Source organism: Balaenoptera physalus (genome assembly GCF_965194825.1).
Source record: "Balaenoptera physalus genome assembly, chromosome: 16".
Lineage (NCBI taxonomy): Eukaryota > Metazoa > Chordata > Mammalia > Artiodactyla > Balaenopteridae > Balaenoptera > Balaenoptera physalus.
Window position 1 is genome coordinate 18642280 of NC_138898.1, and position 26580 is coordinate 18668859.

The following is a 26580-nucleotide window of genomic DNA, read 5'->3' on the forward strand; positions in this document are numbered from 1 at the left end:
GTGTGTAGCAATCCATCCAGGTGCTAGAGATGGTTTCACAGTAACAATGTGAGGTTGGCCAAAGACTGCGTTCAGTGAACTAGAGCAGTTATTCTTACAGCATCATCACTGGGATGCACTTGGATGTCACACACACCGTCTCTCTCAGAGAATGGGGTGGGGGTTATCTGTGCAGCGTGAATATCCCTGAGGGTGCAGGTGGCAGTATCTTGCATGTGAACAGATGGTGGGGGGCAGTGAGATTTGGTTTAGAATCTTTCACCCAGCTCTTTTCCTCCAACCCTTCTCTCTGCTGAGTAACCACATTCACACCACACTTGCGTCAGCCTCTTCCCGGTCTCTCCAGCTTGTGCTCATCTGCCGTCTCTGATCTTCCCAGTCCCTGTGATGACACGGGCCCAGGGAATGGTGGGCCCGCGTGACCTCCATGGCCGTCTGCAGTGCCCGAGCTCTGCTGTGACAGGCGTTTTCACGTTGTGCCCCACCTCACCGCTGAGCTCCCTCTCGGCTTTATTTCCTGCTGGCTTATTTCCTTGGGATGGATTCCTGAAAGCGGAACTGGCAGATCAATGGACTGTGGCAGTTCATCGATCTAGTGGCACGTTGCCTGAGTGCTTTCAGAAAGCCTGAAACAATGAAAGGTGCCATCAGGAGGGATCAGTTTGGTCCACAGTTTTCCCCACATTCCTGGCAGTGCTGGGGCCCTGTTTTATTTGCATGCTAGTTTGTGGTACTTGATCAGAAATTGTGTCTTTTGATGTCTCTATTGCATTATACTTGATTTTTTTATAAATTAAAAAGTAATTTTTATTGGCACTGGACTTATGTATTTTGTAAATGATTGATTTCATTTTGTTGGGTAGAATTTTATTTGAGTATATGTGTCTGGTTATTTATAATATCCCTTTTTATTAGCCAGAATTTATTTTCCAAACTTCTTTCTTCGTTTCAGAATTTGTGGCAGTTTGTGATAGTTGAGAGTGTTGGTTTTCTGGGGTCTGATAATTTGAAATTGAGAGATAAAGAAGATAAACTTGTACTAACATAGTTTACCTAGTGCTGACACCACTGTAACGGAGTTTAGGTGGTAAAATCCTTTGAACTGCCCTGATTCAGAGCCCTTACCTTGCCACTTCTCAGGAATCTATGGTTTTCTTGAGGTAATTGTTCGATCAAATGCTAGTCCTCACACTGATCCTTAGAAGCACTGTTTGCTGACTTGGCTTTCCCTTTTCTTGATTTGGCCAGTTCTTCTCTGCCCTCCTCTCCTTCCCCCTTGGTCTAGGCCCCGCCTGCGCCCACTTTGCAGCTTGTTACCTCCTTGGATGCTATGCTCTTTGCAAGCAGCAATATCCTGGTAGCATTTTATGGTCCTTTTAATAGAAAACGCTTCTGACTCTTGGAGGAAAAAAACCCCTGAAGTTACCAGACTTTAAACTGGTAAACTGTAATTGTGGCCCCAGGGATGATTGAAATCCTTCATTTTTCTCAGTTGCTTCATACACACCATGAGCCCACTTAGAAGGTGGGACTGTCTCACTTTAATCTTAAAGTTCTCCCTGATGCCTGCACATCACATTCATTTGGATATGAGAAATAATTATAACATAAGGATAATTGTGTGCCTCTGGGATGTTTTTTCCTAGCTCTCTGGGATGTCCAGGAAGTCAAAGTAAACAATAAATATGAGGCGGTGTCTACATCCGGACTAGAACCGGAAGCCGGGATACTATGATCCTTCCATAGTTTGTCTATGGGGAAGGTGAGAGTGAGTGATTCAGGCCGCCCAAATTCTGGGTTTCCTAAAGTAGCATTCTTTCTGTTCCCTGGGATGCCCTTAGTGCACTTCAGTGACCTCTCAAGCCACTTGCTGGGCTCTTGTCGCTATGGTGCTGAAAAGTCATTTATGAGAAAAAGTTCAGGTGTCATTATGGTTGGAGTGGGGATGGGGCTTAAGTCCTGGGTACAATAAAATCATTTTAAAAGATCATATGAGGGCTTCCCTGGTGGTGCAGTGGTTGAGAATCCACCTGCCAGTGCAGGGGACACGGGTTCGAGCCCTGGCCCAGGAAGATCCCACATGCTGTGGAGCAGCTAAGCCTGTGCACCACAACTACTGAGCATGCACTCTGGAGCCCGCGAGCCACAACTACTGAGCCTGCGTGCCTAGAGCCCATTCTCCGCAACAAGAGAAGCCACCACAATGAGATGCCCGCGCACCTCAACAAAGAGTATCCCCCTGCTTGCTGCAACTAAAGAAAGCCCATGCGCAGCAACGAAGACCCAGCGCAGCCAAAAATAAAATAAAATAAATAAATTTATTTTTTAAAAAAAAGATCGTGTGAAATATTGGAATGGAACTTATTTTGTCAGTTTAAAGTGCACATTGTTTAAAACATCAAGTGATGTAGGAGAGCATGTGATGAAATGCAAGAGTGCCCTGTCCTGTCTCACACCAGCTCCTCTCTCCTTCAAGACGACGACTTTTAACTCTTTTAGCTCTATTTTATTGTATATATTTCTTTTTATTTATTTATTTATTTTTGGCTGCGTTGGGTCTTTGTTGCTGCACGCGGGCTTTCTCTAGTTGCGGCGAGCGGGGGCTTCTGTGGGGGCTTCTCTTGTTGCGGAGCACGGGCTCTAGGCGCACGGGCTTCAGTAGTTGTGGCACGTGGGCTCTAGAGTGCGGGCTCAGTAGTTGTGGCGCACAGGCTTAGTTGCTCCGCAGCATGTGGGATCTTCCCCGACCAGGGCTCGAACCCGTGTCCCCTGCATTGCCAGGCAGATTTTTAACCACTGCACCACCAGGGAGGCCCCTGTTGTGTATATTTCTATTTCTTGATTTCCAATTGTAGATACTATTTACTGATTTTCTTCCAAAAGAAATGAGGGCTTTGCTTAATTCTGCCCCCTCTCCACCCCTCTCAATATAGTCATGTCATTATTTTTGGTTCCTCTTTTAGTTTCCTTTGTAATTTAATATGCCAGCATCTTTTATAACTTGTTTTATCTACAAAGACAGTATCTTTTTGACTCCACTCCATCTGGAGCAAAAAACTAGGGTTTAGGATGGGAGTAGGTAGGTTTAGGCCTATATGTAGGGCTCTGGGGGGTGCTGGGCTAGAAGACCACTAATTGTAAGTGTTCTGTAGAAGTAATCCTCTATTCTGTGTTTTCCTCATGTGTCACAGCTAATCTTGAGATAATCTGAAATGTTTCATTTTGGATTTTAGCATAATCTTTGCCTTTTTTATGTTTTACAGAAATAAAATAATTGCCTTTAATAGATGATAATGAAAATACAGAAGAAAGAGAAGCAGGTAAGAGGTCACATATCTTTTAAGTGAATGCATCCAGCACACACTGGTGCTTTTTTACAAGAGGTGATGCTGGCAGTTTTGGCTTATCTCTTAGCCTCTGGTAGTTACCCTGCTGCCTGTTTCCCATTCTCCACGTGGTAACTGAGAGCTGTGTTCTGAATGACTTAATACATAGATTTTTACTATGCTCAGGTCAGCTCTATCCAGGAATAAATGGAACAAAGATTGTAGATCAGAATATTATTCAAAATCAGCTATGCGAAAGAGAAATAGCTTACCAAGTTTTTATAAAGAGAGAAGTGATCGCTTCTTTATAGTTTACATATTTATTATTTTCGATATTTGGTTAAACTAAAAGCATTCACTTATAGAATTCTTATTTATCATGATGTGCTGAAGTTTTCTCCTGCAGAAAATAGTGAACTAATTGGAAGTTTCCTCCTGCAGAAAATAGTGAACATTAACTGTTTGGCATTTGGTTTCCTGAAGGGGAGGGGAGTTGATAAAAACATTTGGCCCTTGTGACGCATCCTGCTAAGATCTTTTTCCTTAGTTGGTACTTATGTGTTCCAGGTGATTACATTTTCAGAGGATCCCAGAGACCTAAACCAGTGTGGCTCAGGGAGGTGAGATGAGGGGACCTGCCTGTGTCTCTTAGAAACAGGCTGTCTCTGATGGGCTGGTTTTCCTTTTACAGAATTGAATGACAACCTGGTAACTGGGGAGATCTGAATCCCTGCCCTTCAGCTGGGACCGTATGCAAAGAGGTTGGGTGGGACCAGCCACTTTCCTCTCTGCTTGTAGAGCACTGAGTAGTCGGATACAGGGTGACCTAGGGATATGGTTACAAGGACTACTCTCTGTTCTGTTCCCAGTGGATAGATCCTTATGAAACCAAAACAAAACAGCCTGTTTTGGGAAAGAATTGAGTCACCTGCTGCCAATTTTAATAGGAAGAGCAGTGCCTAAACACTGTCTACGCGCTGATTTCCTCCTGTCCTGGCTCTGTAGAGTCAAAAGTTATTAGACAAACACTATAGAGAATGCAGTTCCATCTGCCAGGATTTTATCCTATGGATATACTCAGATGGGTGTGTAGGTTTCATTGCGACTTTGTTTATTATAGCAAAAATGGAAATGAACTTAAATGTCCATCAAAAATGCAACTACAGGCATGCCTCATTTTACTGTGCAGGTATTACATTTTTTACAAATTGAAGGTTTGTGGCAGCCCTGCCTTGAGCAGGTCTATCAGCGCCATTTTCCCAACAGCATTTGCTCACTTCGTGTCTCGGTGTCACATTTTGGTAATTCTCTCAGTATTTCGGACCTTTCCATTATTATTATATTTGCTATGGTGATCTGTGGTCCGTGATCTTTGGTGTTACTGTTGTAATTGTTTTGGGGTGAACTTCGTTGATAAATGTCTGTGACTGCTCCACCAACTGACTGGCTCTTCCTCCGTCTTTCACCTTCTCCTCCGGTTTCTGAGCCCAGGAAGCAACCATTCCTTGAGACACAACAAGGTGGAAGTTAGGCCACTTAATAACCCTACAGTGGCCTCTAGGTGTTCAAGTGAAAGGACCAGTTGCTCGGCTCTCACTTTCGATCAAAAGCTAGAGGTGATTAAGTTTAGTGAAGAAGGCACATGGAAAGCAGAGACAGGCTGCAAGCAAGGCCTCTTGTGCTAAACAGTTTAGCCAAGTTGTGGATGCAAAGGAAGAATTCTTGAAGGAAATTAAAAGTGCCGTTCCAGTGAACACGCAAATAAGAAAGCACCACAGCCTTATTGCTGATATGGAGAAAGTTTGAGTGGTCTGGATAGAAGATCAGACAAATCACACCATTCTCCTAAGTCAAAGCCTAATCCAGAGCAAGGCCCTAACTCTCTTCAATTCTATGAAGGCTGAGAGAGGTGAGGAAAGTGTAGAAGAAAAGTTTAAAGCTAACAGAGGTTGGTTCCTGAGGTTTAAGGAGAGGAGCTATCTCCATAACCTAAAAGTACAAGGTGAAGCAGCAAGTGCTGATGTAGAAGCTGCAGCAAGTTATCCAGGAGATCTAGCTAAGGTAATTAATGAAGGTGGCTACACTAAACAACAGATTTTCAGTTTAGACAAAACAGCCTCCTATTGGAAGAAGATGCCATTTAGGACCTTGATAGCTAGAGAGGGCAAGTCAGTGCCTGTCTTCAAAGTTTCAAAAGACAGGCTGACTCTCTTGTTCGGGGCTAATGCAGCTGTTGACTTTTAGGTTGAAGCCAGTGCTCATGTACCATCTTGAAAATACTAGGGCCTACTATGAGAATTATGCTAAATGAGATTATCCTAAATTATCCTAAATGAGAATTATGCTAAATCTACTCTGCCTGTACTCTCTAAATGGAAATTACAAAGCCTGGATGATAGCACACGTGTTTACAATATGGCTTACTGTATGTGTAAGTCCACTGTTGAGGCCTGCTGCTCAGAAAAAAAGATTTTCTTTCAAAATATTACGGCTCATTGACAATGCACATGGTCACCCAAGAGCTTTGATGGAGTTGTACAGCGAGATTAATGATGTTTTTATGCCTGCTCACACAGCGTCCATTCTGCAGCCCATGGGTCAAGGAGTAATTTTGACTTTCAAATCTTACTATTTAGGACATACATTTTGTAAGGTTGTAGCTGCCATAGATAGTGATTCCTCTGATGGATCTGGGCAAAGTAAGTTGAAAACCTTCTGGAAAGGATTCACCATACTAGATGCCTTGAAGAATATTTGTGATTCATGGGAAGAGGTCAAAATGTCAACATTGACAGGAGTTTGGGAGAAGTTGATTCCAACCCTTACGGGTGACTTTGAGGGGCTCAAGACTTCAGTGGAGGAAATAACTTCAGATGTGGTGGAAAAGACAAGAGAATTAGAATTAGAAGTGGAGCCTGAAGATGGGACTGAATTGCTGCCATCTCATGATAAAACTTGAACAGTTGAGGAGTTGCTTCTTATGGATGTACATAGAAAGTGGTTCCTTGAGATGGAGTCTACTCCTGGGGAAGATGCTGTGAAGGTTGTTGGGATGACAACAAAGGATTTAGAATATTACGTAAACTTAGTTGATAAAGCGGCAGCAGGGTTTGAGAGGATTGATTCCAATTTTGAAAGGAGTTCTGCTGTGGGTAGAATGCTGTCAGACAGCACTGCATGCTACAGAAAATTGTTTGTGCAAGGAAGAGTCAGCTGATGTGGTAAACTTCATCGTTGTCGTATTTTAAGAAATTGCCACAGACAACCCAGCTTCAGCAGCCACCAGCCTGATCGGTCAGCAGTCGTCAGCACCGAGGCAGGACCCTCCACCAGCAAAAGCACTGTGACTTGCTGAAGGTTCAGATGATGGTTAGCATTTTTTTTAGCAGCAAAGTATTTTATTTTATTTTAATTTAATTTTTTTTAATAGAAAACATAAAGGAACTTTAATATCCAAACAGTCAGGGCAAAGAATACTGGATTAATGACCCATTAAGTAAGTGTGAACCACTTTAGGTTCTTCACAGTAACAGATGTATTTTAAAGTAAAATTTGAATGTATATTGCAGAGAATGAATTGAATCCATTTTAAAAACTTTAATTTCCTTACCTGATACTAATACCAGTATGATTTTTAGACTGTAAATTTTTTAAATGATTTAACACTGAGAGTAAGATTTAAAGCAAAGTTAGCAATGTTCCTGAATTACAAATTTGTTCAGTAGTAAGCCTTTGAGTAATAGTACTTTCTTCTCAAAAAGTAGTCAATGTACGTTTTAGAATTGTGCAATAAGAAAATATTGGCTAATAAAAAGTGTTATTACTTGAGATAGTCAAAATGAAAGAAAAACTATACTTTTGCTCGGATTATTTATGCCCAAATAATTTACTCTGCAGTCCACAGATGTATAGGGCATAAAATATTTTTGAATAAGAGAAAAGTGAGGGTCCTAAAATAGGAACATAAACCAGAAGAACCTAAAAACAGCATCCTGTTATTTTATTTTTTGAGTATTTAAGCTGCTTTTGGTTGCATGCCCTGATCTGTAGAAGGTTAATTAACAAGGAAATAAAATTTCCAAGTGTTTAAAAAATTTACTCATCTTCTATAAAGCAAGTTTTAATGTATCAACACTTAAAAAATACACAGTGACTTGATAAAACATCAGTACAACTGCATAGAATTGAGCTCCAGAGAATTATACATTTATGAGCTGTCTTTCCTGGGCTCTGGTTTACAGGTGTATTGGCTTAGAGACCAGCTTAGAGTCATCTGCTCCTACCTGGAGGATACAGGCCAGGAAACTCTTAGGATTACATGGGCCTTTTCTGTTCCTAAATAAAACACCAGGAGCTCTCTGGTCTTAAAAACAACCAAGCATCCAAATATGTATACTGGGGACCCTTCCCCTTTGTGAGTCAAAGAAGAGGAGAGTTTGTGACTTTCACTGAAAACAAAACAAAACAAAATCTCCCACAATTCTTCTAAGAGACTGAAATGTACTAGAAATTTCAAAACTAGAACAATGCCATCAAAGATTAAACCTCTTAATGCTTGGAGCCACCCCAAAATAATAAAATTGGGAACTCCAGAACAGGTACCAAAAGAATCAAAGTAATGAATGCACTGAGGATTCTCCTCTTTGAAGGCTGTTTAAGGAGGTAGGATTTCACGGGTTTTTGTTTGTTTATCTTTTGGCCTCTGAACATTTTAAAAATGCTTTGCCCAGCCGGTCATTCAGGCTAATTTTGGAGTTCACAAGAAACCGTAAGCCTGACAAGGATATTCTACAGTTTCACAGCTATCATTTGTACATATTAAAATCAAGTTGATTTATTCTTTTTGAGTAAGTACAACTAGAATATGGCAAATTAATATATTTCTTTACATACAACTTTGTGTCTCAAAGTTCTTGAAAAACAAGAGCAGATAACTTTGTATTCAGAGACTATCAAAGTGTGTACTTGATATTCACATGCAAACAAAACCTTATGAATCTCCTGTCAATTCTGCATGATGCCTTTAAGGAGGAAATTACATACAAAGTTGCTAACTGTGCAAAATGTTAAATTGCTAAAACATTTTACATAATGAAATACATGTAAATTTAGAAGTTGACACATGAACTTAACATGGGTTCATAAGAACTTACCACATTTCAGAGATTTTCTTTAGTAACAAGTTTTTGTTTTTATATTTCCTGGTACACAGCAAAGTTTATCACAGAAGATAAAAACCCTTTCAAACAAATTCAACAGGGAATTCTTGAGGCACCGTCTCATATAAAACACAAGATGAATGCAATTATCAATCCATCTGAGAAAAGTTTTCAATCTAAAGGTCATTTTTTCCCATTTAAGTGTATTTTATAGAACTTTAATAAGGCAAGACAAATTTGTGAAAAAATTTAGATACAAAAATGATGTAAACTAATAACTTATACTTAAAAACCCCAAAGGGAAAACAGTGGAGATGGGGCAGCTCAAACAATGCCTATTTCAGAAAAACCTAAAATAGAATTGTGCATAAGCTGAAGATTACAAAGAACTTCTAGACTCTGCACAGTTTTGGTTTTCCTTTTTTCTTTTTTTTAATCTTTATATTACATGTTTTAAATCATATCAGGAGTGCAAACTATAACTGCACACACTACTTCAGTGGAAAAAAGTTCAACATTGTGCAATTTTCTGCCTCCAGTTTTAAAAAGTGGCAGCAATCCCTGCATTTGTATTTGAAACAAGGATGTGAGAAACTTTATCAAAAAAGGTAATGAAGGCAAAAATTGGCAGACATCCAGCATATTGTTTCTTTTTAAAATAATGTGGATGGTAATTTCATGATTAAAAAATGACTCTTTTAAATAAATACATTGTATCTGACATTTGCACTGACTGATTTGATAAATCTTTAAGTAAACAACGGCTTTACTACACTCCCTGTAGCCTTAAGCCACTGGCTTTAGGTTCTGGAGTCCTTTTTCACTGGGTTTCATACCCTGCAACTTGATACCCTGCAGGCTGATTAGGCATCATGCTGCCATTCTGTCCTGGAGGCGGCTGCACTCCATAATTTGGTCCCATCCATGGTGCAGAAGACTGTTTAAATCCCTGCTGGTTCCATAGCTGGCCATACATTCCATATGTGGGTACTTGCCAACCATTAGGCATATATTGGCCAATTTGTTGTGCATTCCCATACCACTGGCCCCACTGGCCGTAAGCTTGTGGATATCCAATTTGATTCTGCTGTTGCATGGGATTTATCATATCAAGAGTTTCTTTGCCCCAGTAGCATTTCACAACATGGCCTTCAATGGTAGTTCCATTAACAGAAACAACTGCATGTGCTGCACTTTCATGGGAATTGAACCAAACAAAAGAATATCCTTTATCTGGAAAGACTCGAATTTCCATTATTTGTCCAAATGGCGAAAAAGTCTGACGCATTAGTTGTTCTGTTAGCCCAGAAGTGACACCTCCACCATATACAGTACAGTTGCTTGGACTAGACTGATTTACGACCTCATCATATGATAGCTGTTTGGTGTTCGACTCATATGTACCCTTTGGACCTGGAGGCTTTCGGGTTGCCCAGTTAGTTCTGATTTGTCTTCCACCAAGCCACTGGCCACCCATCTATTGAATGGAGTTTTCAGCATCCCATCTGTTGAAAAAGGAGACAAAGCCATATCCCTTAGACTTTCCTGTTGCCATGTCTTTTACCACTTGGGCATCTGATATTCTTCCAAATGGTGCAAAAGCAGCTTTTGTATCTTCAGTTGTAATTTCTGGACTGAGATCACCAACAAAGACATGGAAATGACCTTGTGAACGCTGTGTGCTGACAACGGTACTACTGCTTGTATCCTTTTGACTGCTGTGGGTTGTTGCCCACTTCACTTTGACTTCCTTACCCATCATCTTCCGCCCGTTCATAGCAGCTAGTGCTGCAGCTGCATGACGACGCTCAGAAAACTCTGCAAAACAATATGGATCATTTCCAGCTGTGTCCATAATCATTTTGGAGAATTAAAGCTTCTGTCACATCTCAGGGAAGCTTACCGACATATAGAGTCTTAGGCATTTCGTCCTCCATGGCTGCTGCTGTCGCGGCGGCGCCTCCGGGTCCAGCTCTCTACCCTTTACTACCTCACAAATCTTTTGAGCGGCTATGGCTGCGAAATAGCGGATTTTCTCGGCCGACCGGAGGTTACTGCGTCCCCTTCTTCGGCAGCAATTACACCAAACTGCCCAGCCCAGCACGAACAACGAAGCCCCAGGTCAAGATGGCGGTGAGCCGGGCGCCTTGGAGCAGCCCGGGAAGTGACCCGGGCCGCGCAGGCGCAGAAGAATCTTGCACTTTGGACCTCCTGTAATTTAATTTTTTTTAATCGAAGTATAGTTGATTTACAATGTGCCAAGCAATAAGATATTTTTAAATTAAAGTATGTAGATTTTTTTTTTTTTAGACATAGTGCTAGTGCACACTTAATAGACTACAGTATAGTATAAACATAACTTTTGTATGCACCTGTAAACCAAAGAATTTGTGGGACTCACTTTGCTATGGTATTTGCTTTATTGTGGTGGTCTGGAATTGAACCTGCAATATCTGTGAGGTAGGCCTGTATAGATATCATAGCACATCTACCTAGTGGAATATTATGCTGCTGTTAAAAAGAACACATTACTGAAGAGAATCCCAAGCCCTCAAAACTACTGTCATTTATGATACATGGGCAGATTTTTGTTTCTTAAAACAATCTGCATATTTAATTTTTTAAACATTATTTTAAGGTAAGCTTTCATTTCAATAAAAACATTCTTTACCAAAATTACCCCAACATGAATTTAGGTTCTTTTCTTTTGAAAGTTCATATTAAGACCTTTGGTATGTCAGCCAGTTACTATGTAGCCTCAGTTAGATGGTTTTCATTTACACCTCATAGTATATGTTGATGAACAGGGCAGAGTTTTTATTTAAAAGTTAATATTAGATAGGTGGAGGAGCAAGTTAATTAAGTGGAGGAGTTGATCCTGCTTCTCTCATAGGTACTGGTGACAGGCCATACCGATGACTGAACTGCAAGACGTTGCTGAGCATGCTAGAGCAATCCACGGGCTCTAAAACCTATCTTTTGACATACCTTAACATATTTTTGTGTTTCTTGTTCTAATTCATTTTGTGCTCTGAAACATATACTTGAGAGGCCAGAGCAAAGTGATCAGGATGGTAAAAGAATGTTGACTCATTCAACATGGGGTATGATAGATGAAACTAAGATTACGTAGCCTGAAGAAGGGAATATTTAAAAGCATCTCTTGGAAAAGAGGTTGACTGTGTCTGTTGCTGGACCTGTAGGTGAGATTGGAGAGTTATAGGTGGACAGGCTTTAGCTCCATCTGAAGAAGACCGTCCTGAGAAGTTGAGCTGCCCAGCTGTGGCCTGCACCCTGCGGGCACTAAGCTCCCCACTCCTGGGAGAGACTGGAGAGCTGTTTGCTTGTGTGTCAGAGGCCAGGAAGTGGGCGTTTGGGCTGGATGACCTTAGTGGTACATCCTGACTAGAATCCTAGGGTTTACCAGGACATTTATGTATGGTATTTATCTGTGGTACCAATATAAATAGTAGTCTAAGTAGATACAACTTTTAATTAAAATATTACATAATAATTATATACTACCTAGTGGTTCTTTCAGCTCATGTTACTGATATTACTCAATATATCACTAGCTGAAACAGACACGAAACAATTTTTTAAAAATAGAAATAAGCGGCTGAGTTTTTAAATTCTATGAATAAAGTGGCTTTGAGTCCGTCTACATGCAGAAAACATTGGAATAAAGACAACCACTTCTAAACAGTGCATAGAATTGCCTCATCTCCTGTCCTGACCAGAGGGGTCTGGGAACCTCTGGTAACGAGACCTTGGGCCAACTTCAAAGTGGCAACAAAAGATCTAGGATCCGTGACATTTGACAAGTGTCACTGTGACTGTAGAGAATTGCCTCCCTCCATCTAACTTGGATTCACTCTTGGGAAAAGTAGCCCAAAGCTAGTATTCTGAGTATTGTGGGAAAAAAGCAGAAGTAACATTAGTGAACTTCTTTCCACTTTTGATATGGTTTATGGTTTTCTCATTAACTCACTGTCTTTTGCCTCAGTTAGCCCGTCCCTTTACTATTGATGTGGTTTTGGATAAATTTTGCCAGTTTTGGGAAACTACGTAACATGTAGTGACCAAGGATCAAAAGTTCTCATTTTGGGAGGAAAACTGAAATATAGTACCCACTGCTAACAAAATGTGTTCTTAGGATGGTGGTTGTAGGTCTTCTGGTAGTTGCCAAGTCCACATTTGATGTTCTTTAACCCTCATCTTGGGATCCTTCTGGGTAGAGTTGAAAAGTCTTAGAGATCACTTATTTAATATTAAATGTTCTGCTGGATTGTTTGATTCTTCATGTATTATCCCATTCTGGTCTGGGGAACAAATGGATTTATAAAGAAATGGATAGAAGAGGAAAGTTAATGAGTTAACGGCTTTCTGGGGGAAAGGTTAGGGAGATACCCGTGGTGCTGGGGAGCGGATGATGGAAATCAAGTAGAGGTGGTTAGAGAGTCTTGCTAATTCTTATTCTGAGTTTGGTGTATGCAGAACATGAGGCAGTATCATGAAGTAGTCAAGAGCAGTGGCTCTTAAAACCAGGAGTCAAACCCGGGTTCAAATCTTAGCTCTAGTACTCACTAGCTGTCTGACTTTGGGTGAGTTATTTAACCTCTCTGAACTTCTACTGTATAGAGTCGTATTTGGAACCATAATATACTTCCTCTTAGAGTTGTTTTGAGACATCATCTGTTTAAGAAACTTAGTATATTGCCTAATACTCATTCCTTAATAAAGTCAGGTATTATTATGATCATTGCTGACATCTATTTTATCTTTCAAATATCAAAACAATTCTGAGTACTCAGAGTGGCTGTGACTAAAGGTCGAGATATATGAAAAGCACCATTCCCTGCCCACACATAGTATTCCTAACTCCAGGCCGTGGTCTTGCTGGGCCTTGGTATGTGGAAATGGTATTGGCCAGGGTTTGCTTAAGTTCTGGGCTCAGGGGCTCTAGTAACCCAGGACTACAGTGAAATTACAGGTGGGCCAGGAAGGAAGAGGTAGGAAAATAGTCTTATTCTCTCTGTATTTGTTGATCTACTTGGCTTAGAAGATGTCACAAAAACATTTTAGAAGAGGTCTCTCTTAGCCTTGGTTGGCTGAAACAAACATCATTGCACTTTGACAGGTTAGAAAATTGAATCACTTTGAGCTTTTGGTTTGCTCATAAAAACCATAGTTGTTTGGAAAAAAAACCTCGTACTTTCTAGAAACAACACTTGTTAACAAACAGGCACTTATTAAGTATTTTCCTTCTCTCTTCCTAACTCTTTTCTGTCAGCATCTAAATTTAATAATCTACCTGCCCCCAGCTTTTGTTACCACTTGGAATTAACAAGGTTTAGGTTGGCTTTGCCTAAAGATTTAGAGTAGTCAAAGAGTCTTGAAACATCGTAAGAGAAAAAACCACCACCACCCCATCCTGTTTTAAAAGCAAAAATATGAAAATAGAGGTGGAGACTTGACTGACAGGTTCAAGGGCTTTGGGGTAGAGGGGCTTTGCAGAAATTACATCGTCAAATCTGTTGATCACTCTTCAGTCCTTAGCTTACGTGCTCCTCAGCAGCATTTGACACCTGTGATCATTCTGTCTTAAAATGCTCTCATCCTCCGGTTTCTGTGAAGCAACTCTTTCTTACCCTTTTTCCCTCCTATATCACTCACCTGACTGCTCCTTCACCCTGTCTGTAGGTTCTTCCCCCTCTGGGGACCTTAAGTATTAGTGTTCCTCAGGTTAGGTCCTGTTTCCTCTTCTCTCTTTATCCATTCTTCTTGGGCGGTCTAATTTATTCTCATAGACATTTCCCTTGGAAAGTATATCCAAGAGTGTCCTGGACACTTCTGCCTGAAACCGAACTCTTCTCCTCCTGGTGCTAACCAGCTGTGACCATGTGAGGAGCCATATAGGATTGAAATACCTGCTTCATCACCCAAAGCACAGAATTCCTGTGTGTGGAAGGATTGAATATGCTGAATACAGGGAAAAAACTCACAAACACAGAGGGGACACACAGACACATGCACACACTGACATTGTCCCTGTCCCTCCTCAGATGGGTCTTGCTCACTCAGCACAAATCTATTTGCCAAATGAACGAGTCCCCGTGCAATTGCAGTGTGATAAAGCCAAGGATATGTGGGGTTTTCTGTCTTTACTTATTCCACAGGCAGGTGGTAACTATAAGAAGAAAGAGAAGGTGAAAAAATAAGACAATTCTAATTCTAATTGGAAAGTAGCTTTGCCACCTGAAGTGTCCACAAACAAACTCATTAGTAGTAGTAATTACTTCTTATTTTGTATTTTCATTTTTGTTATTTGGACTTCTAAAAAAAGACAGGTCTCAAACTTAGTTAAGCTTGTCTGCTTATTTTTATGTTTAGCTGATTTCTTGATATTAAGTAAGTCTACACAGCGGACACTTTCCTCTCCCTGGGGAAGGTGGAAGACCCTGAAGCGATGGGCAGCAGGGGCTCACTGGGCCGCTCACCACTGGGTTGAAATTGGAGGAAGCACTTCTGGGTGAAGGGTGTGCAAGGGCCTTTGCAGCCCGAGTGCAAAGTACACTCTGCCCTGCCCTCAGTCAGATGTAATCATAGTGCTGGCACCTCTCATATTCTGCCTTTGATTCCTGAATACTGATGATTTGGAGGAGTGTGAATTGTCTGGCAAACAATTTTTCCTTCATTATTAAAGTCTTTAAAATTTTTCTATTACATCTATGTGAAAATTTTTCTATTGTAAGTATCTTGAAAGCAGTATTCTCATTATTGAAAATTTAGATGTCTATTTAATAAAAAAAAATTTTAAAACCCAAATTTGCACAGTCTCAAATGATTAACATTTTGTTTATTTTCTTCCATTCTTTCTTCGGTACACAGGTATTTGTTGTCATTTTTGTTTACACGTACAATTTTGTAGACGTCTTTTTTCTCTTTTTTCTAATTGAAAATATTCATTTCATCCAATAATCATATGATTGAGTTTTACTATAAGCCACAAAGATCTTGGGGAACACCACAAAGTCACTGTCTCATGAAGCTTACTTTCTAATCATGGGAAACAGGTAAAGGCAAACAAATAATAACTTTGAGAAAGTTTTGAAAAAATGAGGTGAAAGTTGCCCACAATCTTATCTCCCAGACATAATGATGGTATGTGTCCTAAATTTATTTTAAAAAGCTAATGTTGGTATAGCCTTCTTAAAAAAAAATGGGATTAGATCATAGGTTTTCTTTTTTTACTTTCCCACATGTTGTGGACACTTTTTAAATGTCAACTAAAACTTTGTGTAACAATGGCTGTGTAGTAGTATTCTATATGATGGATGTGCTATTAATTTAAGCATTTTCCTAAAGGTCGACAAATAGAGTATTTACAGTTTTTTACTCTATTAAAAATAATTCTGTATCAGATATTCTTATACATAAACCTTTGGAGTATCTAAATGTTTCCTTAGTTTATGTTCTCAAAGAGAAATTGCTCACTTTAAAAGCATATCCAAAATTAAAATTTTAGTATTATTGCTACTCTCCCCTGCAAAAAATCTTTTAATAGTTGATGCTCCTGCCAGCAACATATGAGAGGACCCTTTTCAGTATATTCTTACATTGAATTTTTAAAAATTGAGATATAATTCACATGCTGTAAAATCCACACTTTTAAAACATGCAATTCTGTGGTTTTAGTATATTCACAAGATTGTGTAAAGATCACCACTTTCTGATTCCAGAACATTTCATCATCCCCCAAAGAACCTTATGCCCATCACCAGTCACTCTGTTTTTTCCCTCAACCCCTGGCAACCTCTGCTCTACTTTTTGTCTCTGTGGATTTGCCTGTTTGGGGTATTTCATGTACATGGAATTATACAATATGTGGTCTTTTGTGCTTGGCTTCTTTCACTTAGCATAATTCTTTCAGGGTCTATCCATTTTGTCGCCTGAGTGATTTTCTTAGATTCTAATTTGACTTTCAAGTACTTGAGTGATTCTTAGGGGGTTAACCCAGGTTTGTCCTTGGACCTCTGTTTGGGAACCATTGACCTACCTAGGCTGTGATCTTTCCATTAGTTCTTAAATCCTTTACAACTGACCCAGAACCTGTTTCTCTAGATTCACATTTTTAAGTGTCTTTTCCAGGAGTATTGTAGGTTGATGATCTTCAGTCAATGTGTTTTGTTACTATCAGTGCAGTTTATGAGTTAGCACTGTTGCATGTTTCATCAGTCAGCCTCTCTCAGTTTTATCCTTGTGTTCGTAGATGCTCGTCTCTTTAAATTGTCAATGTAATGTAAAACGTTGTTACTGTGGTCCATCATCTGAAGTCTGTCCCTTTTAGGGCCATTTTCAAAGTGGTAATTTAATGCCCTTCTTATTAGAAGCTGAAACAAAGACTTTATTTAAGCTCTTTGCCTTTTCCCCCACTGACCTTGAGAAACATGGAAGAAATATTTTTTGTCTTATATTTTTAATCCTCAGCAGATATCTTTTCCAGGCTCCCAACAAGGTGCCTTAAAAATAAAAACATTTCTGGTGGATTATTGACTTTCAAGATTATAATTTCATATTTTTGGTTACTAATACGTGCCTTTTGGAACACTTCCTCCTTTTTAACACTGGCTGATTGTGCCGCACGTCTTGTCCCAGCTCTACCAACTTCCTAGGAATATATCTTGACAAATTGCTTTCTCTCTCTAAACCTCTAAATCTCTAAACAGATTATCTTATCTGTAAAATGAGGAGTGGACTAGACAACTCTCTAGGATTCCTGGGAATAGAATTGCTGGGACATCAGGTAGGTATGTGTTTAGCTTTATAAAGAACCACCTGACCGTTTCCTAAAGTGGTTGTGCACACCATCACATTTAATGTTTCTAACCAAATGTCATCATGCTGGTCTGGTGGCCTGGTTCCCTGACATGTCATGAAATGCTCAACGAAACAAGCATTTGGCCAGAGGGCTCAGATCCAGGCTTCTCTGCTCACTAGTTGTATGGCCTTGGGCACATCACTTAGCATCAATAATCATTCATTTCTCCATATACAAAATAGGCAGCATGGTGCTAAGTTTGTAGGATTGTTGAAAAGATTAGAGATGTCATGAAACATGCTTTGCGTAATTCCGAGTATATCCATTTGATGTCTGTCCAGTAGCTGCTAGCTGCTGTTAATGTTATTGCCTAATGATTGAATATCAGTTACCACCACACCTGCCTGAGCTACCTGCTCAGCTTTTTGGAGAGCCCCAAAAAGACAGACCTTGACATGAGGTATGAGTTGAGGAGAGGGTCTCATTTTGACCTACAGAGTGCTGCCTTGATGGAATTAGGTCTTCAGTGTATTGTCTTTTAAAGCCTCTTTAATAAACAAACCTGTGTCTCTTGCTTTTTTAGTGTGTCCACCCTTGCATGATAAGCAAAAACTTATTCCTGAGGGCCAAGTGTCCCTGGCACATAATTAAGTAACATCCCAGGGATGGTTATGCGGTCATAGGATCCCAGCTTTAACTGGATACCTGTTACCGTACTGTTGAGTTGCTTGCTGTCTTTTCTTTTCTCTCTTTCTTTCTCTTTCTTTTTCTTTCTTTCTTTCTTTCTTTCTTTCTTTCTTTCTTTCTTTCTTTCTTTCTTTCTTTCTTTCTTTCTTTCTTTCTCTCTCTCTTCCTTCCTTCCTCCCTCCTTCCCTCCCTCCCTCCCTTCCTCCCTTCTTTTTTTGTCTTTTTATTGTGGTAGAAAACACATAATTATAAAATTTACCATCTAAGCCATTTTCTTGTATTTGATTGATTTAAATTTCCTTTAAGTTTACTTAGCTCCTCTTTTTCCTAAGCCTTAAGTACTGAATCAGCAATGAGGTGTCAAACTGAATTGTTTTCCTTCCCCCCCCCCCCTCCTCCCCGAGTAGTGAGTCCTGCCAGAATGACCAGTTCCCTCTGGATTTAGGCTTGTTTATGACACTGGACTTTATTTATGATAAAAAATCCAAAAGCATCCTCCTTTTCTTTCATCGTTTTCTCCTGGGATTCTCAGTGTTATGTTTGGGAGTATCAGACTATGAAAGGGAACTGGGAAGAACAGCAGGGAAATATGCAGCTGAGTTTTGCACTCCCCGTCAGTTCCAGGGTGGGCCAGGAAATCTCAGCAGAGATTGGGTAACCAGAACGCCAGAGAGAAACCACACCATCTGGCAAGTGTCTGTGCCCTTCAGCACAGGCCAGGCCCCTTGGTAAGAGAGCAGGCTACTCAAAAATGGGGCTGGTCCTAAGCCATCATCCAAAGATGATTGTAACCATCTTCCTGGAAAGCCTGCTTGTTTCTCCCTGAGTTATTTGTTTGTTCCCTGAAACTAGCACCCACGTTATTATCAGATTATTGGCAACCCCAGCCTTGTTATGAAATGACAAATGTACTTTGTGACACCAGGCCTGAAAACATGAGATATACCTTCTGCTTCCAAAAGGATGTTTCCTTAAAAGTTGTCATGTTAGGAGGCTGCACTTTTATTTGGTGGTGCTCCAAAACAGCTTTGAAATGTTCTTTTTAGCGTTGCCTTCAGCACCTATGACACTTTCTTTCTAAAGGCACGTATCACAGTAAAGCATCCTCCCATACGTTAGTTGGTTTTTGCAAGTGGTCAAAGGTTGTCTGCTGCTGAGTCTGGTGACAGAGTTAGATGATCATACAGAAGAACACTATTTTTAGTTAAAAATAAAAGGTATAGTTTTGAATGATCCAGATATTCTCATTGACAATCAAACTAGGTGAATGTTAATGCTGCTTGATGATATGTGAGAGCAGAGATTTGGGGAAATAAAGCAACACGTTGAGGTTGACCCCACATCCTTATCACCCTGGTGACATCACCTTTATTCATGAATACATTTGAACAGTAACTTGTATATCAGCACGATAAATGCCACTCGGGGTCAGAACAGTGTGCCTAGGATTCGTGTCTGCTAGTGGAATCTAAAGGTATTTTGTGGGAGACTGTTGTTGCCAGTTCTAGAAATGGAGCTTAAAAAGGTGTTTCAGATTTCTGCACGTAACATGGAAATCCTTCAGGTTTTTACATACAAATTACCTACATAATATACTAACGACTTAGTCCACAAGGGCCTTGCTTCACAAGGGCAAAAGCAAACATATTGTGTGTCCTGTTTGCCACTCTATGCCCATGACCTGGCACGGGAGGAGCTACCACATTGCAGGCACTCAGGAGATGTTGAACAAGTCCATGCATTCGAAGTTAATATCACTATTTCTGTGAAGCTTGCAGTGGAAGAGTAATATGCTTGTCTCTCTCTCTTTTACAGTTGTCAAATTTAAAAGTTCTGAATCACTCCCCAATGTCTGATGCCTCTGTCAATTTTGACTACAAATCCCCCTCCCCGTTTGACCACAGCACTGATCAGGAGGAGAAAACTGAAGATGTTGCCCGTCCCTGTCTGCCCCAGAAGGACCTGTACGCTGCTGAAGAGGACGCTGAGACCCTTTTCCCCAGGAAAACGACATCCCATAACGGGATGGAGGACAGTGGAGGAGGAGGCACTGGCGTGAAGAAGAAACGGAAGAAAAAGGATCCAGGAGAGCAAGAAGGGGCAGCAAAGGGAAGCAAGGACAGGGAGCCCAAGCCAAAGAGGAAGCGTGAACCTAGAGAGCCAAAGGAGCCCAGGAAGGCCAAGGAGCCCAGGAAGGCCAAGGAGCCCAAGGAGCCCAAGCAGAAGGACGGGGCCAAGAAGGTGCGGAAGCCCCGGGAGGCCTCGGGCCCCAAGGAGGCCAAAGAGAAGAGGAGCGGCCCTGACTCTGCAGCCAGGACGAAGTCCAAGAAGGCCAGGTGCGTCCCTTTCTTCCCGTCCCGAGCCCCGGCTCTGCCTCCACAGAGCGGCTAGCCTTGGCCTTACTCCAGCCCCCCTGGACATGACTTCCCCACTTTCAGCCAAAGTAAACCACCTTCTCACCTCCTTAATTAATACTGTGCCTGCAATGTCTTGCCATTCCCTTTGGATTAAGGAGAAGTGAAGTATGTTAGCACACACAGGGTGTCAGGGAAGGGGCGTCACAGGTGTGATACGGGGAGGGCAGCGATTTGGGGAACGGCCGCAGTGTAGGCTGGCAGAGGAGCAGCTGTCAGGAGGGCGCACAGTGCTGGGGTCTGGGAGAGCCGTGGGTGTGCGCAGAGTTCCAGACAGAAAAGGACTGCCTGGCTCCCCTGGGCTGCGAGCTGTCTCATGCAGGCCCACGCCTGGTCTGTTTCTCTCATTCGGTATCTAACACGGTGCCTGACATGTCAGCAGGTGCTCAGGAAACGGTGAGTCATTGAGACCAGAGGAGACAGACCGTAGTGACCTGTAGAGAGAGCAGAGGGCGTGGGGACAGATTGGCTGCCGGGGTGATGTCGGGGGCCCTAGCTGTAGATCCTATCAGGATCCAAACACACACTTTATTCGGGGAGTTAAATATTTGTCATCTGTATACAAATGTAATGTTCTTCGTTTCATCGCTTTCTAAATTCTTGGTGGAGAATATTATATTTAAACTTTTTGAGGACGTACAAAATAAAAAATATATAACTTCTGTATATTTAAGGGGAATTTAAGGAATTTAAGTTTCTAAAATGTAAGTGCAGAGACAGAGTATAGACCAGGAGTACCCATAAAGATGCAGAGGTTGATGCAGTTGCTAACAGAATATAAAGTAATGGGGCCATCAGACCTGTACAGGGTCAGGCATAAAGGAAGTACATTTTAAAGAGAGAAAGCATTTTAGGTGGCGTGTGCTGCTACTCAGAAATTATTTTATGGTTCGGTTCATTTTCAGAAGGACAGTTTGTTGGGACCAGATGGATAATTTTCTAATCCAAGTTAAAACTGCCTTATAATATTCACTCCCTTCTGCCTGGCAGGGGATTTTACCTTTTGTTTATCGTAGAGGCTTGGGCGGGATCCCAGGAATGTAGTTCACAGTGAATGGACATAAAATAACCTCACCAGAAGGTCAAAAGAAGTAGGTAAAATCAGGAGTCTGACTAATGAGCAACGTATGGGCCCTGTTTCTGGGTGAACCTCGTGCGCACACACTGATGTCTGATGTGGGTGGGGTGGCTTGTGTGGGGAGTGGTGGAGTTGAGTTTCTATCTTCTGCCAAAAACTTTCCAAATTATTTTGGAGAAGCTGAAGTGGTTCTTCAATGTGGCAGCATGTGTGAAGAAGGAGATTCAGACATGAGCTAGTGAAGTGACTTACTTTGGTTATTACAGGAAACAAAGAAGAATCCTCAAGGATGGTGTTTTAGAATTAGGGCTATTAGAGGAGGGTCTGACAGCTCTAATAAGGAGTTTGGTTTGTGTCTAGAGGCAGTAGAAAGTCATGGATATCAGGGCTCACTTTAGCCACTGGTCTCTGGTGCTTACAATTTTACCAACTTCTTCTTAAAGGAATTCGTATTTACTTTGTGTGGGATATGAAACAAGGTGACGGGTATACCGACATTGCCGTAGATTCCGTTTGGGGGCAATGAGGAGGAGGCATTTCACAAACAAGGTGGGATGTCAAATGTATGCACAGCAATATTAAGGGAAATGATTTTGATCTAGTTAGGTTGTATAAAATATAAGTGCGTTGGAGAAGTGCCTCTAAGTCTGCCAACTTAGAAGACAGCAGAACCTCTTGAGGTTTAGAAATCCAGGAGACACACTCTGAGAGGATGCTGACAGATAGGGCTGGTTATCCCTTTGGGAATGTGGACAAGTTTCACGAGGCTTTCAACCTTCCTTGATTTGGGGGCTGTGTAAGACTGACCTGTTAACATCATGAAATTCTTCCATGCAACCCAGATAGGGTTCTGGACTGGTGAGCCTTTCTTGTCTTTTATATATTTATAAAATTGCTTTGGCTCCTTTAATTTATGATCCCACTAGGCAGCAAAAGCAGTTCTAGTTCTGAAAGGACATTAATTGATAAAAAATATGTTGGTAATTAAGTCTTATTTTTTGTGCTCTTTGATTTACTCTCTTGCAGATTGGCTTAAGTACATGTTTTGATTTGAGCCCTTATTGATTAGCCCCTGGATAACACTCCGTGGTTACAGATGATTCGCTGGATGCTTGGATTATTGGAGGAGCTTCACAGCTGATTTAAGGGCTTCTTGTCTTTTCCTGCTTCAGTCCATCTTGCCAGCTGCCACCTGGCTAATCTTTCTGAAGCCCTGCTGTTATCTTACTTATGTTTGTAGCTGGTGGTGGTGGTCAGTCAAACCCCCTCTTCCCTCTCTCCTTTCCAAATCAGCTGGGAAATAGTCAACAGAGATGGAGATAGAGTTATCAGCTTTATTATTGATGGGCCAGATTGAAGAACTTGCACTGGCTTGTGGCCAGAATCGGGCTTCCTGTTACTCACTCAGTTGAGTTCATCCACCAGAACTGCAGGCACGTTCCTGAAGCAGAGGGAGGACCCTGGGCCCTGGGTGCTTCATTCCTTTTCCCAAGTCTCACCAGTCCCATAGGTCCCCAGTCAGAGAAGGTCACGGAAGTGAGAGGAATTCTAAGAAGGGCCGAAAATATGTGTCCGGTATTGATCCCTCCTTGGGAGTAGGGAAGCATGAAAACATGGAGGGCAGGGAGATGGGATTCCCTCTAACAATTATACCTGCTTAGACACTTCTGATTGTTCCTACTGCCTCCAGGACAAAATCCAGACTCTTTTTTTCTGTTATCCAAACCCTTTGGGGTCTGACCTCTCCCTGCCTACTGGTCTCTGGCAGCAGACCTGGCCGGCTAGATGCATCTCCTTAGGCCTTAAATAAGGTACTTGGCTCCTCCTCCTCTGGATCGCTCTTCTCCAACATTATGCCCTTTGTCCTCCTCTCAGACTCCCAAGTCCTTCCCTTCTTCAGCTCTGAGTGCAAGTCCCACCCAGTTCCTCCACAGAGCTCCTACACCCTGTGCTAGCGCGTCCCCTCTGAATTTCCACAGCCCTTGGGGCCTCACTTGTATCACAAATCAAAGACTTTTAGACCTTGAAGAATAAAAGAGATCTAGTCCAGCCCTGCTGCATGCAGCCAGGGAAACAGACCCACAAAGAAGTGACTTGTTTGCAAGGGTGTGTCATAAACGCAGACCTCCTGATTCCCAGTCTTATACACTAACCTCTGCAGTAGGCTGTCTCTCAGTCATAACCCAGTATTTTCTTGTATGTATGACCTGTCTCCTCAACAAAAGTGAAGTGCCTGAGGTCAGGACCACCGTGCTTTGTGTCTTTTATGTCCCTGGGGTTGGTCAGCAGAGAGGTTTGTTGGTTGTTGGACACATAGAAGGGGTGTGTGTGTGTGTGTGTGTGTGTGTGTGGTTTATATATTATTTTAAAATACTTTATATATATAATTTGTTTTCTTAGAACAAATGGATAGAGCTCTTCTCCCTGAAAATGAGATCCATATAAGATCCCATTGTTAAATAACAGGAGGTGGTTATAATGAAATATTTTATTCTTATAAACTTTATAATTTTAGAAATGAAAACTTCGAGGTAACTTGTCCAAGGCACCAAGCTAATGAGCTAATGATTTGGCTCCAGGCTCGCCCAACTGGAAAACCCACTTTTTTCTCCGCAGCTTTGCGCCTCTTTTCACTTTGCTAGGGAAAGTCAGGAATGGATAACAGTGGGGCGATCCCAGTATCAGAGAAATTGGGTTTTTATTTGTAGGAAACGGCCCCTCTTCTACAGGATTTTAGTTTGCACACTCCATAGGATCCTCTCAAGGACTAAGATGGCCCCAGCTTTTTCCTGTGCTGTGTCTCTTTGCACTTGAGGCAGCAGATAGATAACTGAACACAGTTCCCCTCCTAAACAGATGACAGAGTCTAGCAGATGTTCCTTTTCAAGGATGATATTAGTAGCGACACATATCCACTTACTGCTTAGTGGGTAAAAACACTCAGGTAGGAGAAGCCTTTAAAAAAACAAAAACAAAAACTACCCTCTCTTATGGGGATATATGTATATGTATAGCTGATTTACTTTGTTACAAAGCAGAAACTAACACACCATTGTAAAGCAATTATACTCCAAAAAAAAAAAAAACCTACCATCTCTGCCTTTCCCTCCAAACTATCTTGGAGTATGAGCCTAGTTCACTCCTTTATTATATAAAAAGCAAGAAGGCTCCTCCAGGAAGCCAAGTTAGGCTCTCTGTCATTTCCCTGACTCTGAAATTTAAAATTCACAAGTATAGTTTATTTGCTTTTACTATTTTTTAATTATAGTACCTTTTCCCGAAGAGGATGGGGCCCCTGGCATAAGAAGATATACACAAATACACGTACACCTACAAACACATGCGCAGACCTGTACATACGTGGACACCCGCGGCCCGCATAGCTGCAGCGAGGGGCTCAGAGAGGAAGGCAGGCCTCAGGTTTGCGAGGTCAGGTAATGTCGATAAGGGCTTTGGGAAAATGCTTTGAGATTAGAAAAACACTGGGCCAATTCCTCAGGGAAGTCAAATTTTTACCAGTTGAGAACATTATGTGACGTAGTGGATACTGTCCTCAACAGTTTTTTACGTCAAATGCTTCTATGTGCCTGTGAATTTCATATTTCATTTTTGAAATGGCCTTTAGTAAAAGTCAGCTTCATGGCATTAAAGCACGGCTTGGTGAGCAGGAAAGACGGGCCGTTCCAGCGTGCGTGAGGGCGTCAGGAGGTAGGTCAGTGGCCCTTTGGGTCGCCCTCTCGAACCCGGAGCCAGGCGCTCTGGCTGAGCTGGAGGTTTTGCCTTTGTAGGCCAGGGTCTTGAGTATTGGTGTCCCTGTTGTTGGTTGAGGGCAGAGCATAGGTTTTGGAATTTCCACACACGTCAGAATGGTTTATGTTCTCTCTCAAAGTCAAGAAGTGAATCAGTGTGCTGGCCCAAGTGGAGGGCTATCTAACATCTGCTAGGAATGAAAAAACCAAAACGATGAAAAGAAATGAATGGTCTCATTAACCTCAACTTCTGTGCCTCAGCTTTTTACCCCCATTTGTTTGGGTTTGTCAACCCAGAGCAGATCTTCCTCCCAAATTCGGTAGGTTTGATAACATCCTGGTAGGAAGGTTTTATGTTTTCTGATTTTTTGTCTTCGATGGTTGCTTCTAGAAAGGTAAGCCCCAAACCTGATTATATCACTGTTTGAGCGGTGAGTCAGCTGATAACTGTGTTGCGGGAGGGGTAATAAAATTCAACCACTTCAGCTCTGCCTCACTGTTCGAAGGTCAATCACCTGTCTTTGTTCAGCGTGCAGATCTTTATGGAGGCTCAAGAGTGTCCGTTGACAAGATTCTTTCTGTTGGGAGACTTTTTTTTTTTTTAATAAATTTATTTATTTATTTATTTATTTATTATTTATTTTTGGCTGTGTTGGGTCTTCGTTTCTGTGCAAGGGCTTTCTCCATATGTGGCGAGTGGGGGCCACTCTTCATCACGGTGCGCGGGCCTCTCACTGTCGTGGCCTCTCCCGTTGCGGAGCACAGGCTCCAGATGCGGAGGCTCAGTAGTTGTGGCACACGGGCTTAGTTGCTCCGCGGCATGTGGGATCTTCCCAGACCAGGGCTCGAACCCGTGTCCCCCGCACTGGCAGGTGGACTCTTAACCACTGCGCCACCAGGGAAGCCCTGTTGGGAGACTTTCTATATTCTGATCATTTATTAGAAGAAAGAAGACAAATATAAAGACATGAATGAGTTCTGAGTAGAGACCCTCTGCTTGGAACCCACTGGGCTTTATGTTAAGTAGGGAAGAAATCTAAATGATAATGTCAGAGACCCACCTCTAAAGCTTTGGACTAAGTCACCATTCCTGTTTTTCTGAGAGCTCCTGGAGTGCTTACTCTGTAATTCCCAGGGCTTTCTGAATTAGGGTCTGGTGTATAGTAGACCTTTACTCCGTCTGTAAGGAAAGAGTTACTTAAACAAAAATGCTTGATGAATACCTTCTCATTTATTTATCTAGTATGTATTTATTGCCTCCTGTGTGCCTTGTTTTGTTTATGAGTACTTTTGTTGGGAATGGGATAGTGGAGGAAGGAAGGTATCACAGGGGTATCTATGAGCCT

At 41.6% G+C, this 26580-nt stretch overlaps 1 protein-coding gene and 1 pseudogene across 2 annotated transcripts in view; one reads left to right on the top strand and one right to left on the bottom strand.

Annotated features, from left to right (window-relative positions):
- CHD6 (chromodomain helicase DNA binding protein 6) overlaps positions 1-26580 on the top strand; it is a 208287-nt gene that overhangs the window by 58471 nt on the left and 123236 nt on the right. Inside the window, exons 2-3 of the mRNA XM_082430010.1 lie at positions 3264-3320; positions 19809-20329. Coding sequence (XP_082286136.1) covers positions 3288-3320; positions 19809-20329 — 554 coding nt within the window. The 5' untranslated portion in view covers positions 3264-3287. The remainder of the gene's footprint in view (positions 1-3263; positions 3321-19808; positions 20330-26580) is intronic.
- On the bottom strand, positions 9377-15681 carry LOC309645344 (cytotoxic granule associated RNA binding protein TIA1 pseudogene; annotated as a pseudogene). Its single transcript has one exon. The product of its transcript is annotated as a cytotoxic granule associated RNA binding protein TIA1 pseudogene (transcript).